At 42.6% G+C, this 14,916-nt stretch overlaps 2 protein-coding genes across 6 annotated transcripts; one reads left to right on the top strand and one right to left on the bottom strand.

Annotated features, from left to right (window-relative positions):
* Nucleotides 1-428: 428 nt before the first annotated feature.
* Nucleotides 429-2,466, bottom strand: BEX4 (brain expressed X-linked 4). Of its 5 annotated transcripts, none has more exons than XM_084869785.1 (2): nucleotides 2,328-2,466; nucleotides 429-1,448 (listed from the first exon to the last, which is right to left on the bottom strand). In XM_084869785.1, exon 2 carries the CDS (start codon nucleotides 1,441-1,443, stop codon nucleotides 1,081-1,083), a length of 363 nt encoding a protein of 120 aa, XP_084725911.1. In that variant the 5' UTR covers nucleotides 1,444-1,448; nucleotides 2,328-2,466; the 3' UTR covers nucleotides 429-1,080. The 5 variants fall into 5 exon arrangements, with proteins under 5 accessions (XP_084725911.1, XP_084725909.1, XP_084725912.1 ...); XM_084869783.1 differs by having other exon boundaries at nucleotides 2,305-2,440; XM_084869786.1 differs by lacking the exon at nucleotides 2,328-2,466 and adding an exon at nucleotides 2,206-2,263.
* Nucleotides 2,467-12,927: 10,461 nt separating this feature from the next.
* Nucleotides 12,928-13,218, top strand: TCEAL7 (transcription elongation factor A like 7; the record flags this gene model as incomplete). The annotated part of the gene is made up of 1 exon (XM_084869800.1): nucleotides 12,928-13,218. The coding sequence occupies one exon, from the start codon at nucleotides 12,928-12,930 to the stop codon at nucleotides 13,216-13,218; it is 291 nt and encodes a 96-aa protein (XP_084725926.1).
* Between the last annotated feature and the right edge of the window lie 1,698 nt (nucleotides 13,219-14,916).

Here is a 14,916-nt window from a genome sequence, read left to right as displayed (position 1 = left end):
GCCAGATCATCTCTCCCAAGATCTACAGTAGGTGGTAGCCTTGGTACTTAGCATCTCTAAACTCCAGTACCCTCATCTGCCACTTTATTAATCAGTCTATTTTAAGGTCCTATAATTCCCTTTTAATGTATTCTGCCCATTGAATTCAAATAACTATTCATGCTATGTTATCTACTTGTTTACACTTAATGACAATATATGGCTTTATGTAGACACATACATATACCAATATATACACATCTGTACAAAGCTACATACATATACAAAATAGTGCCCTCAGGCTTTGTTATACAATACAATTACCCAAGGAGCTTGTTAAAAACTGGAGATTCTTGAGCTCCAGTCTGGAAGATAGGAGCCAGAGGTCTTACATTCTTTTATTTATTTATTTTTTAAAATATATTTTATTGTTTTTTTACAGAGAGGAAGGGAGAGAGCTAGAAACTTCAATGAGAGAGTAACATCGACCAGCTGCCTCTTGCACACCCCCTACTGGGGATGTGCCCACAACCAAGGTGCATGCCCTTGACCTGAATCGGACCCGGGACCTTTCAGTCCGCAGACCGACGCTCTATCCACTGAGCCAAACCAGCTTCGGTGGTCTTACATTGTTAAAAAGCTCCCCCATCAATGCATTTATGCAGATGGACTCATTACTCTTTGAAAAACAGTAGGAAGCACAATTTTAAAATGGTATCAGATGTTGAATTATGAGTAGAATCCCTCCTTACTGATTGGTAGAGGGCAAGAAAAAGTAGTAAAAGTTGACTGAGATTCTGAGTCCAGCTAGTTAGGAGAGTAAAAGTAATATCAACAAAGAATAAAAAAACCCGGGTAGAATAGGAAGATTGATTTTTAAGCTGCTTTATTAATTTACATCATGAAAAGAATATTTTTTTTTTTAAAAAAAACTGGGTGAAATTGCCTTGCTGGACAGAGAGTTTTATACTGAGACAAAAACATTATTCAATTAGAAACTAGTAAGAGGAAACATCAAAAGGTTCACAGAAAAGTAAATCACAAAACTACTAGCTTTTGTAGCAGAGGCCGCATTATTAACCTCAATGAAAACCTTAGGATTTAAGGTATAAGGCAAAAGTCATAGTGATTATCAGGTTCAGGAATTTGGAAGTGTGTAACATGTCTCATTTGCTGCTCCCTAGTCTTTCTCCTGATTTCCATCCGCTGCACTGCCATCTTTTCTCTATTATCTCTCACTTCAATGTGATCTACAGGCTCTTTAGATATGGCCGGACGAAAATTAGGGACAAGTCGCTTAACCCACCCCAGCCCGACATTTCCTCCAGGCTTCTGGGCTTCGCCTCCTCCCAAATGGCGTGATTTCTCCTCATTTTGCACAGGGGCCTGGTCTCCTCCTTCGTTTTCCTGTTGGGCATCTTCCACGTTGAGATTTTTAGCCACTTGTTCCTCTCTGGACGCCATTGCTCCTAGGAGACAAGAGAGAGAAGGGACAACTTCATTGATGGGTTGATCAGCACTGAGGACAAAGGCCCTACTACGCACCTTTCAGGACTCAGAGGCCTGAATTGCAAACACTTTTTAAAATGGCATTTCCCCACCTGAGAGGCTCCCTCCGCCCCCTAGGGGGCCTCCAGCCCCAGCTCCCCCCCTCCTCTCCCTCCCCTCGCCCCAAACCCACCATTTTCCCTGCGATCCAAGCCGGGCCTCCGGAGGCACCAAAACGGAGGACGGGATGGGGGTGGGTGAGGACTTGGGGTCTCAGGGCTTTCGGTGTTCCCCGCCCCCAGCACGCGCCCCGCACCCACCGGGGCCTGTCCCCGCAGCGGCTCCCCCGATGGCCGCCGCCGGAGCGGCGCGGGGCGCTGCCCACACCGGCCCGGGGCCTGCGGGGCCTGCGGAGAGCACGGGCCCCGCGCTGCGTCCGCCGCCCCCCCCCCCGCCCTCCTGGTCCCCCCCAGCCCCTCCCGGGTCTCTCCCTGCACCTCCCGCCCCCCGCCCCCGGCCGTCCCCCGCCACCCGGATCCCCCCGACCGCCCCCCCAGCCCCCGGCCCCCACCGGCCTCCCCGTCCCCCTGCCCCCCCCCCGGCCGCCCCCCGCTTAGACCCCCTCCCCCGCGGGCCGCCGCGGTCCCCACTGAGGGGCGGGGCGGGGCCCCCAGGCAGGTGCCGCCCGAGGCCGTCGCGGGGCCGCCCGGCCTCCGGAGCTCCGTTCCGCAGGCGCACCGGGGCGGGAGCTCGCCGTCTCCGAGGCGCGTCCCCAGAGCAGCCCGACCCCAACCCCCGGAGGGCTCCCCAGCCGTCCGCCCCCCCCCCCCCCCATACCGGGCTCCGCTCTGGCCCCTCACCTGCTCAGCCGCTGCCGCCCCTGGGGCTGCCCGCCCGCGCCCTCGGGGCCGCAGGAGCTGCACCGGGAAGGGCGCGGGCCTCTGGGCTCCGGCGCTGGAGCGAGGCGCGGGGGTGAGGGGGCCGGTCGCGTGAGGCCGAGAGAGAGAGAGAGAGAGAGAGAGAGAGAGAGAGAGAGAGAGAGAGAGGAGGGAGGGAGGGAGGGAGGGAGGGAGAGAGACAGCCGCCCCCGCCCCGCCCCAACCTGCTCCGCCCCGCCCCCTCCATGGGGTCCCTGTAACTGCTTCAGCTTGCTCGCTCGTCCCATCCCTTCTTTGTGTGTGCCTGGGCCTTTTTTTTGCTGCCAGGGGAGGGCACTATCTTTTTTGGGGTCTGTTGTCCATTCTCCATTCTGGTTGCCTCTCAGAGGACTTACTTGCCTTTTTCTTCCTAAACTCCCTGGACACGCCTCCTTCCACCTGCTGTCCTTTCTGCTACCAATGCTCTCCAAATGTCAGGAAAAGTCCAAGAGAGTGGGTTTTTAAAAATTCTTGCTATCTCTCTGTTCTGTTCTTTTTGTATTAAACAAAAACAAACAAACAAACAAACAAACCCAGTATACTTTTATAAAAATGGAAAAAATAAAGTTGTTTTATTTGAAAATTAGTATCAAAGTTACAAAAAACCCAACCACCTGTCTCTTCTGTTAAGTCATTTTATAAATATGGACTCTACAGGCAGCTACTCTTCTGGAACTTGGAAAGGACGGGCAGCTGATCGCTCTTCTGAGGATCCCTAGATACATGAGGTCTTTCCATGAGGTGAGCCAATATCTGTGTAGTCCAGAGAGCCTTGTTGGATTTTTGGAACTAAAACAAGATCTTTACAAATTGCTGGTTCAAAAAGGAAAAGTATATTTTTATTTGCAAATATTATAATCATGTATTTAAAAAATCTTTAATGGGTCTACAATAAACCTATTATAGAACTAGGAACTTAATTTAGCAGGGTTACAGTTATAGATACACAAAAGTTCAATTGTATTCTTGTATGCTAGTAATGAATAAATGGAAATGGAAATGATGTGTGTTTATAAAATTTATATTCCAAAAACGTGAAATACTTGGAAATAAATTTAAGAAAACTGGCATACTGAAAAAACAAAAACCTGCTGAAAGAAATTAAAGATCAAACTTAATGTAGAACAAACAAACATGGTCCTGGATCAGGAAATTGAATATTGTTAAGATATCAATTCTCTACAAATTGATCAAAATAAAAATTGTGCAGGCAACTTTGACAAACTTTACAAACTTACCCCCAAATTTATATGGAAATGTAAAAAACCTAGAGTACACAAAATAGTTTTTGAAAACCCCCCACAAGTCTGGAGAATTGCATTATCTGATTTCCAGACTTAAGATATAGTAATAAAGGCAGTGTAATAATAGAGTACATAGACATTGGCCTTAACAAAATGGAAAAAGTCTGCTCTCTGAAAGAAGACATGGTTAAGAAAATGAAGTGGGAAGCTGGGAGAAAATATTTATAACACGTGTAAATCACAAAAAATCCGTGTCCAGAGATATATAAAGAACTCCCACAAAAATTCACCTGGAATAAAAAACATAAAAGACCGCAAATAGCTGCAGCAAACGTGAGAAAGAAGAAAAAAATAGGTGGGATCTCAATACCAGGTATCAAGCTGTATTACAAAGCCACTGTTCTCAAAACAGCCTGGTACTGGCACAAGAACAGACATATAGATCAATGGAATATAATCGAGAACCCAGATATCAACCCAAATCACTATGCTCAATTAATATTTGACAAAGGAGGCACAAATATACAATGGAGTCAAGACAGTCTCTTCAATAAATGGTGTTGGGAAAATTGGATAGATACATGCAAAAGAATGAAACTAGATCACCAACTTACACCATACACAAAAATAAACTCAAAATGGATAAAGGACTTGAACATAAGACAGGAAGCCATAAAAATACTAGAAGAATCCACAGGCAGAGAAACCTCAGACATATGCAGAATCAATTTCTTCACCAATACCGCTCCTACGGCAAAGGAAACTAAAGAGAAAATAAACAAATGGGAGTACATCAGAATAAAAGGCTTCTGCAAAGCAAAAGAAACCATCAACAAAACAATAAGAAAGCCCACTGTATGGGAGAACATATTTGCAAATGTTATGACTGATAAAGGTTTAGTCTCTAACATCTACAGCACCTTATACAACTTAATAAAAGGAAGATAAATGATCCCATTAAAAAATGGGTAATGGACCTAAATAAAATATTTTTAAAAGAAGACAGAGGATAGACAAGAGACATATGAAAACATGCTCAAAGTCACTAATTATCCGAGAGATGCAAATCAAAACGACAATGAGGTACCACCTCACAACTGTCAGAATGGCTATCATCAACAAATCAACAAAGACAAGTGCTGGTAAAGATGCAGAGAAAAAGGAACCCTTGTGCACTGCTGGTGGGAATGCAGACTGGTGCAGCCACTGGGGAGAACAGTATGGAGTTTCCTCAAAAAACTACAAATGGAACTCCCATTTGATCCAGTAATCCCACTCCTAGGAATATATCCCAAGAAACTAGAAAGACCAATCAATCAGAAAGGATATATGCACCCCTATGTTCATAGCAGCAGAATTCACCATACCTAAGATTTGGAAACAGTCTACGTGCCTGTCAGCAGATGACTGGATCAGAAAAATATGGTACAACTACACAATGGAATACTACGCTGCTATAAAAAAGAAGGAATTCTGCCGAAACCGGTTTGGCTCAGTGGATGGAGCGTCGGCCTGTGGACTGTAAGGTCCTGGGTTCAATTCCGGTCAAGGACATGTATCCTGGTTGTGGGCACATCCCCGGGGGGGGGGGGGATGTGCAAGAGGCAGCTGATTGATGTTTCTCTGTCATTGATGTTTCTAACTCTCTATCCCTCTCTCTCTTCCTCTCTGTAAAAAAAAAAAAAAAAAATCAATAAAATATATTTTTTTTAAAAAAAGAAGAAATTCTTACCATTTGCAGCAGCATGGATGGACGTGGAGAGCATTATGTTAAGTGAAATGAGCCAGTCAATGAATGAAAAATACCACATGATCTCACTCACTTATGGAAAATAAAGAACATTTATAACCTGATGAACAAAAAGATAGATACAGAGGCAGTAAAGCATTGAACAGACTGTCAAGTTACAGCGGGAAGGCTGGGGAGTGTTGGGAAGGAAGGAAAGAGATCAACCAAAGGACTTGTATGCACACATATAAGCACAACCATGGAACAAGACACTGGGACAGTGGGATGAGATCATGGGACGGAGAGGCTGGGGAAGTTCAATGGGGAAAAAAAGGAGATATATGTACTACTATATGTAATATTTTAAACAATAAAAAGAAAAGAAAATGGGGGTGGCTAGATTAATGTAAGCAGAGTTGATTTCAGAAAATAAAAGGTCCATCCACAGGTGAATAGATAAACAAGTCACACACACACACACACACACACACACACACACACATTTATATATGTACTGAATGTCCAGCTTATTATGATCTCTGGACACATAATAATCTGGCCACTCAGTGTATATCCTATATAATCCTATATAATAAAAGGCCAATATGCAAATTGTCCCCTCGACCAGGAATTTGTCCAGCAGGCAGGCCAGCCAACCGCCCATGTCCGTTCCCCCTGGCCAGGTTGGTCGGACCCCACCCATGCACAAATTCATACACTGGGCCTCTAATATATATATTGAGTGGCCAGCTTATTATGCTTTCAGAGATCATAATAATCTGGCCGCTCAGTGTATATGAATATAATTCAGTCTTAAAAAGGAATGAAATTCTGACACATGCTACAACATATATAAACCTTAAATATATTATACTAAGCGAAATAAGGCAGGCATAAAAGAGAAGTATTGCATTAGTTCACTGCTATGAGATACCTAGAGTAGGCAAATTCATAGAAACAGAAAGTAGAATAGTGGTTGTCAAGGGCTGGGGGGAAGGGAGAAATGTGGAATTCTTGTTAATGGATATAGTGTTTTAGTTTGGGAAGATGAAGAAAGTTCTATAGATAGATAGTAGTGATGGTTGCACAACAGTGTGAATACACCTAATATTATTGAACTGTACACTTAAAATGGTTAAAATGGTAAATTTTCTGTTATGTACATATATGTTTTTCCTATAATAAAAAATATATTTAAAAGTGATGAATGGGTTAACTTTTGATTATAAGAGACATATCAAGGAAGGATAATGTGTGTGTGTGTAGTATTAGATCCTCATTCAAACCAATGTAAAATAAAACACCATGATAAATTATTTTTTAATTTAAAAACTGAAAAAAAACCCTCTTGGACATGGACAACTATGTGGTGATTGCCAGGGAGGGGGTGGGGGAAGGTGGGGAAGGCTATAGGGAGGATAAAATCCCAAATAATTAAAGCCTAATATGCAAATTATCCCCTCAGGCGGTCATTTGACCAGAAGTTCGATGGCTCACTGACCACCAGAGGGTAGTGTGGAACATAGTGGGCATCAGCAACATGGCGCTGGCATTGGGCAGCAGTGGAGGCACTGCAGGCTCCGATGGGTCCCTATGAGAGTGTGACCCTGGCAGAATAGTGGAGCAGGTGAGCAGGCAGGGCCAGGTCAAGGTGGGTGCGAGCAGGGGCCCAATCGCTCTGCTGATCACCCTGCAGGTGGCAACCAGTGGCCGGGAGGCCTTGATTGTCCAATCAGGGCCAGGCCCCAGGCTGGGACAGGGAACTGGGGGTGGGTTGCAGCAACCAATCTCCCATGGCTCCCTGACAGGAAGCTGTGACTACTCACCATCTACCTGGAGGGGGGGTGATGGGATGGAGGTGCACTGAGAATGTGGGTGTCCACTGAGCTCAGTCTCACTCGTCTGCTAACTTCCCTGAGGACGCCAGGGCTCATGCACCAGGGAAGCTCCATGCTCAGGTACTGGGTGCCCGGGGGGCTCAGGTGCTGCCCAGGGCTCAGAGGTCAGCTGGGACCTGCCCTTCCATGCCAGATGCTCACACTTTGATCACTGGCCAGGCCTAGGGACCACACCTGTGCATGAATTTCATGCACCAGGCTTCTAGTATAATAATTTTAAAAAGAAAGACAAATACCATATGTTCTCATCTATATGTGGAATCTAATGAACAAAATAAACAAACAAAATAGAAAGATATTCAAGTTAGAGAGAACAGACTGGAAGGTGTCAGAGGGGATGGGGTAGCAGGACTGGTGAAAAAGGTGAAAGGATTAAGAAAAAACCCTCTTAGACAGACAACAGTATGGTGATTATCAGAGGGAAAAAGTGGTTGGGAAAGGTAGAGGAGGATAAAGAGGGGATAAATGGTGATGGAAGGAGACTTGTCTTGGGGTGGTGAACACAACAGGATATACAGATGATGTATTATAGAATTGTACCTGTGAAACCTATGTAATTTTATCAACCAGTGCCAGTAAATTTAAAAAAAATTTATAATAGTGAAATAAGTCAGACAGAGAAAGATAGATACCATATGGTTTCACTTATATGTATAATCTAAAAAACAACAAAATAAAACAAAGACAGACTCATAGAAACAAAGATCAAACAGTTGGTTGTCAGAGGGGAGGGACGTGTGGAGATAGTGAAAGGTTGAAAGGATATATAGTCAATAATATTTTGATAAGTTTGCACAGTGACAAATGATTACTAGACTTAGTGTGTTGATCACATTGTAAGGTATGTAAATGTCAAATCATATTATACACCTTAAACTAATATAATATTATATAGCAATTAGCCTATCTAATAAAGACAGAATATGCAAATTGACCATAACTCTGCGACAAAGCTGGTGGTACCCACAGCCAATAAGGAGAGAATATGCAAATTGACACAACAAAGTGAGAGGCAGAAGGCGGCTCTGGCCAGAGAGAAGGCAGAAAGGTGGCTCTGGCTGGAGTGAAGGAGGTGCAGTAGCCAGGGGAAGGAAGGTCAATTATTGCACAAATCTTTGTGCATTGGGCCTCTAGTACTTAAATAAAAAATAAAAGTTTAAAAGTACAATATGATAAGAAAGGAGGGGGTGGAATAGAAACAGATTTACCATGAGTTGAAAATTATTGTAGCTTAGTGGTGAGTACATCAGGTTACATTATATTTTTCCAAACAACTTTTGAATATATTTGGAATATTCCATAATAAAAGTTTTTAAAAAATATACTATGAAAATTTTTAAAAATTAAGCTATCCAGTGGGAGAGGTATTTGCTGCACATATAACTCATATCCAGATAAAAATATGCTGATGGGGCTCTATCCAGCTTGGTTCAGTGGATGGAGCTCAGCCTGCGGACGGAAGGGTAGCAGGTTTGATTTTGGTCAAGGGCACATACCTAGGTTGTGGGCTTGGTCCCCAGTGGGGGACGTACAGGAAGCAGCAAATTGATGATTCTCTATCATCATTGATGTTTCTCTCTCTTTACCTTCCTCTCTGCAATCAATAAAATATATGTTAAAAGAAAAAAAAGTGATGATCAAGCCAACAGTAGATGATGGCTGAAAATTAAATAAAAATATGCTGATGGAATGTATATTGATGCAATCACTTTGGAAAACATTTTGTCATTATCTACTAAAGGTAAAAATATGGATACCTATGACTCAGGAATTCCACTTCTAATATATACCTGTCAGAGATGTACAAATTTGTTATTGATAGCATTATTTATAAGTAGCCAAAATGGGAAATGATATCCATAATGATGAAAATGAATAAGTTCATTATATGTTATATTCATGCAATGATATAACATATGCAATAAGAATGAATGAACTAGATCTATACATAAAAACATGAATGGTGTTTATTAACATAATTAGAATTCAAAAATTCTGTTGGATAAGTAACGCTTCATCTGCTTCCACAACAGTGTCCACAGACTTGTATGTGACTGCCTCACTTTGAATGTTAGACTGAAGAATATTGTTAAGTTCGTAGACGTCTTTGTTCTTGGCCAAAAGAATAGCTCATTCACTCAGCCAATCGTGATTCTTATAATTGGTTGGAATATTGGGAAATACTTTTTCAACCAATTCTTCTTTGACGTCACTAAATTGCAGAAGTTATGAGGCAATGAAATTCGTCCTGAGGTCAGATCAACCAGCACTTTTACATTCCCAATTTCCAGCAATTGATGTGAGAATATCTTAGCTGATCGATTGTTTTGCAGCTTGACACGCATATTTGTAGTTAATTTTAACATCTTTATGTGTCGCCACAAAGTATAGTATTTCATGCAAGTATTATTTCGTCCGCTGGTGTCAATCGAGGAATTACAGGTAATGTTTGCCTGAAATTTCCTGCAAGCAATATTAATGCGTTCCCAAATGGTCTGATGTTTCCACGCAAATCTTGCAATGATCAATCAAGAACCTTGACCGATTTTTTGCATTTCTGCGATAATTTTGCCATGCCGGATGCTTTGGAAATGTTGCACGTGGAAGTTTCAATGAATTGCATGTTCAATGGCAATTTCAAAGCGGAATGAGCAGTTCTTCCACCTGGTAGCAATATCGCAGCTATTCCGGATTTTGGGATGGAATTGCTGCCAGAGTCAATCTAATTAGGAACGTTTTAGCAGTTCCTCCTGGCACATCTAAGAAGATTTCTCCAACCCCATTATTGACAGTTTGCATTATCTGATCATAAATGCCTTTTTGCTCAAGCGTTAGCTTAGGAATATTTGATTGCACATACCATAAAAAAATCACCCGTATTGTAATTTTGTTCACAACGCAATTCTACATCGAACAAAGCAGCAACAGATCAATTTGGTGATGGCATTCCCAATTGATTGAGAACTTTGTTCGAGATTTCTAAGCACAGATCTTCAATCATTATCAACATTGAAATGGAATCGTAAAATTGGAAATTTGGAAATCATAAATGGATCGTAAATTGGAAACAAGGAAATGGAACCCTAAAATAATTAGTGTGTTGCTTTTATGTCCAACAGATGGCGCTTTTTTTTTTTAAAAAAAAAAAAAAAAAGCATGTTTTTTTGAGACCAGTTTGGCTCAGTGGATAGAGCGTCGGCCTGCGGACTGAAAGGTCCCGGGTTCGATTCTGGTCAAGGGCATGTACCTTGGTTGCGGGCACATCTCCAGGAAGGGGTGTGCAAGAGGCAGCTGATCGATGATTCTCCCTTATCGATGTTTCTAACTCTCTATCCCTCTCTCTTCCTCTCTGTAAAATATCAATAAAATATATACTTTTTAAAAAGCATGTTTTTGCCTGTCACAGGTGTGACATCTATAGCATAGTAGGTATGAGGTATATAAAAACACCTGCCTATTCGAATGCAACGTTGTGTCGAAATTTCAAAGCAATCGGTGAAGAACTTTTGGAGATTTAAGATTTTGAACAAACGAACATTTACATTTTTATATATGTAGATTGCAAAGTCAAGGTTATCAGGTATGTTATCCTAGATACAAATAGGCAACATACAGGCTTAGTTAGAGTGAAGATTGACCTTTGTTAGGGAAAAATACTGTCTTAGAACATGACTACCCACCATGAACCACTTTTAGTTTAAAAGTTTTAATTTCAGTCCATCATATGGTTACTTTAGGTCTCTTGAGTTTGTAAGGATGACATGCAGGGCTCTCCTGATCTTGTCAGGTTAGCACTGGCCCGTTTTTGTCCATAGTTTCAAGAATTGAACTACAAAGGAAATAATGGCTATTACTGACTGGTGGCGGGTAGGGTGGGGGGAGACTATTACCTTTCTGTTCTTGTGGCTCAGAAGAGAATGACTAATCCTCTCTATCAACACAGCCACTGAAAAAGTAACAACGGCAATATGACTATGGGAAGATGCAGCCCTTCTCTGGTAATCAGAGAAAGGCAAATTTTATCCACAGAAAGAAGGGGCCCTGCGGAGGGCTGTTTCTCTGTTTTCCGTGTCTATCACGGAAAATGACAGGTTCCTGAGTGGAGGAGCTGGGGATTAAGAAATTAGAGAAAGAAGAAAGAGACATGGAGGCAGAAATAGATTCATCAAGCTGGGTGCTAGGTGGGCGCCATCTCTCTGATGGAGAGGCAGCAAGGCGACCCCCCAAGCCACCCATGTTTATTTATAGGGTCAAAGGAGCTTATTTGCATTCTTAACTAGGCTCTAACATTACTGGATTTACATATCTAGACCCCCCTCTGCTGACACCTGGACAAAGGTACTCTGCCAGTGCCGCGGGATCAGCTAACAATTTAAAGAATGTCCATGTGCCTTCTCAGGCGGCCCTCTACAGGGCCCCTTTTATCTTCTGGTTTTAACGATGAAAAATATGAGTAAAAGGGCCTGGTGTGGTGGGGGGTGGGAAGTTGATTAACATTTCTACTTCTGCAGCACAGCTGGTGGGAGGGGACAATGGGGACCAGAGTTGGAGGACTACATAATCCTCACGTGACCAAGAGTTGATGTGAAGTTCCTATATTCCCCGGCTTCTTTCTCCTCTGGGTACCAGCTTCTTACTGCCCTGCAGGCGTTGGTGCTTGTGGCCAAGAGAAGAAGGACGGAAATTCCTTATATCCAAGCAGGTTGGTGTGAGGGAACCGTTGGTCCCCCTGGGATGGTAATGGCTGAATCTAGTGGCTTTCCCCAAACCTCTACAGACTCATCAGAGATACTAACTATTTTTTGAAAAGGAGTAGGAGGGGAGGCTGAAAAGTGGAAGTCTCCTGGAAGACACTCAGAGATTCAATGACAGTTTAGAAATAATCAGCTTCTCTCAGATCGGTAAGCTTTCTCTTCATCCATATCCTTCTTTCTCCAATTCTGTTGAAGGAAATGAGGTGTGGGCTGGTGTGTGGGGAACAGCTGGAATTCTGGGGCACAGACAGAGAAATTTAGAGATAAATATAAAGTAATTCATCTCATTCAATGTCAGCCTGAGAGGGTTGGGAGGGAGGGAACGGTGGGCCTTGCAAGGATTAGGTCCAATGGTTAGGGGGTGGGGGTGCAAACAGAGATCCAGGAGGAAGGGATAGGGACTGGAGGGGAGCCAGGAGGTAGGAAATGTTGGGCAATGATAGTTATGAGGGTCCTGGATTCCAGATAATAACGTTCATCTTATCGTTGGGGCTGGTGAATCCCCCAGAGAACTCTCTCTTCCCCTACCCCTTCCTTTTTGTCTGGAATCCCAGGATCTGGGTTCACAGACATCTCCAGGCAAGAAAAAGAGGAAGAAACTATCCCTATTTCTAACATGTCAGAGAAGGAGGGAAATACTTAGACCTGGGTCTCTGAGGGTGGGAGTCGGGAAAGTAGAGAGCTGTTAATTTGCAGGCTCACTGCTCACGCTTGGTCTGCCATTAGCCTTGTCTGTTGGATAAATGGTGGGTGGCTGAGGGAGGGGAGGTTTGGGAAGCGGTGGAATCTCAAACTTCTGAGGGCTGGACTTGTTTGGCAGAGGTGGGTAATCAGGTGAGCATCTTCCTTCAAAGAGAAACTGACAAGCAATTTTACTCTACATTTTCTCCCTGGGCTTAAGCAGGAAACAACTACATCATGCAAAAACCCTGCAAAGAAAATGAAGGGAAAGCCAAGAGCCCTGTGCCAAAGAGAGAAGATGGAGAATTTGAACGCCAGCAAACTGAAGGGAATTTTAGGCAAAGACTGCTTCAATCTCTCCAGGAACTTAAAGAGGACATAGATTATAGGCATTTTAATAATGAAGAAATGACAGGAGAGGGAGATGAAGTGGAAAGGTGTTTGGAAGAGATAAGGGGTCTGAGAAAGGAGTTTAGGGCTCTGCATTCTAACCATCGGCATTCTCGAGACAATCCTTATCACATTTGATGCATTTTCCCCCTGAATTCAATTATTTTATGTTATTAATATACCTACCACTAGGTTCTTTTGGTGTGCATTTTCTTGCTAAATGTTTGCTATCATTTTACTCCAATTTTTCAATATTCCTTTGATTTACATATGACTCTTGTTACCAACATCTCATCTTTTGACTCAGTCTCATTCATTTAATAGGATCTCATTCATTTGCATGAGAAGATGCTCATTGAATATTGTAAAGTGGAAAAATACATTGTAAAACATTATACACACACACACACACACACACACACACACACACACACACATATATATATATATATATATATATATATATGCATATAATGACAATTTATATGCAATATAATGCAAAAAGTTTGAATTATTATACAGCAAGACATTAATAGTGACTCTGTGTAATCTGTACTTTATTTCTTTTATTTAACCTATCTGTATTGTCTCATTTTCCAAAAAAAAAAGAGAATATACACTGAGTGGCCAGATTATTATGATCTCTGAATGCATAATAATCTGGCCACTCAGTCAGTGTGTGTGTGTGTGTGTGTGTGTGTGTGTGTGTATTAGAAGCCAGTGCATGAATTTGTGCATGGGTGAGGTCCGGCCAGCCTGGCCAGGGGGAGAGGATATGGGCAGTTGGCTGGCCTGCCTGCTGAGCGAAATCCTGGTTGAGGGGACAATTTGCATATTAGCCTTTTATTATATATGATATACAATGGGTGGACAGATTATTATGCATTCAGAGATCATAATAATCTGGCCACTCAGTGTATTTTCTATAGTTTGAATGTACCTTACATTACTCAAACCATTCCCCTGTTAATTAACATTCAAATAATTTCTATGTTTTGCCCATTTAAAGCAATTCTGTCTGCTTATATAGATATCAAATTAATGATATTTTTATTTCTATGAAATAGATTCTGGAAAGTAAGAATTATTAATAAAAAAGTATGTGTTCTCTTACATTTCCTAGCTTCCTTTGCACATATGTTGGGGCTATCAAATGTAATATAGGACACTTCTAATGTTTATTAACAAGGCTGGGTGGTCTCTCCACTCTCCTTTCAGTAACCCTGGGTACCTATGTGCCATCTGGAACACATGACTGTGCCGGGTTACCAATGGCGGCCTGGAACCCTTGGGCTGCGTCAGGGGCTGCCCACCTGCCCTAGTCCCCAGTGGCTGCATGGACACCGCCAGAAGAGTCAGACACAGCCCACCAGGCCTGCTGGACCCTAATGGCTGCCTGGACCCCTCAGGTGGAGTCAGGTGCTGCCCTCCCAGCCTGCCCGACCCTAATGGCTGCCTGGACATCACAGGCAAGTCAGGTGCTGCCTGTTCCTCCTGCATATTCAAATTTACCTTCCATCATTTTTGGCTTAATTTGCATACCACTCCTGATTGGCTGTGGGTGTAGCAAAGGTAAGGTCAATTAGCATTTTTCTCTTTTATTAGTGTAGATACACTGCTGTCCCTGTTGTATTTGGAGTTCAATTCAACCTCAAGGAATAAAGTCCTACTTTCAAATTTAACTATATCCAGTATAATTTTTCTTTGACAGCACATTTTGTAATTTTTGTTATAATCTCTACAGTTCAAGTAATATATTTTAGCTTCCTTAGGTACTGATTCACCTCCCTTCATCCACTCATTGTTTTCATTGTTGCCTGTCTGTTTTGTGTCTTG

The sequence above is a fragment of the Pipistrellus hanaki genome (assembly GCF_964339955.1).
Source record: "Pipistrellus hanaki genome assembly, chromosome: X".
Lineage (NCBI taxonomy): Eukaryota > Metazoa > Chordata > Mammalia > Chiroptera > Vespertilionidae > Pipistrellus > Pipistrellus hanaki.
The sequence above is the reverse complement of the archived record's forward strand: the minus strand, read 5'-3'. Positions and strand labels throughout refer to the sequence as shown.

Coding starts and splice junctions, on each gene's coding strand:
- BEX4 (XM_084869785.1), bottom strand. CDS start 1,443: ATGGCGTCCAGAGAGGAACAAGTGGCTAAAAATCTCAACGTGGAAGAT.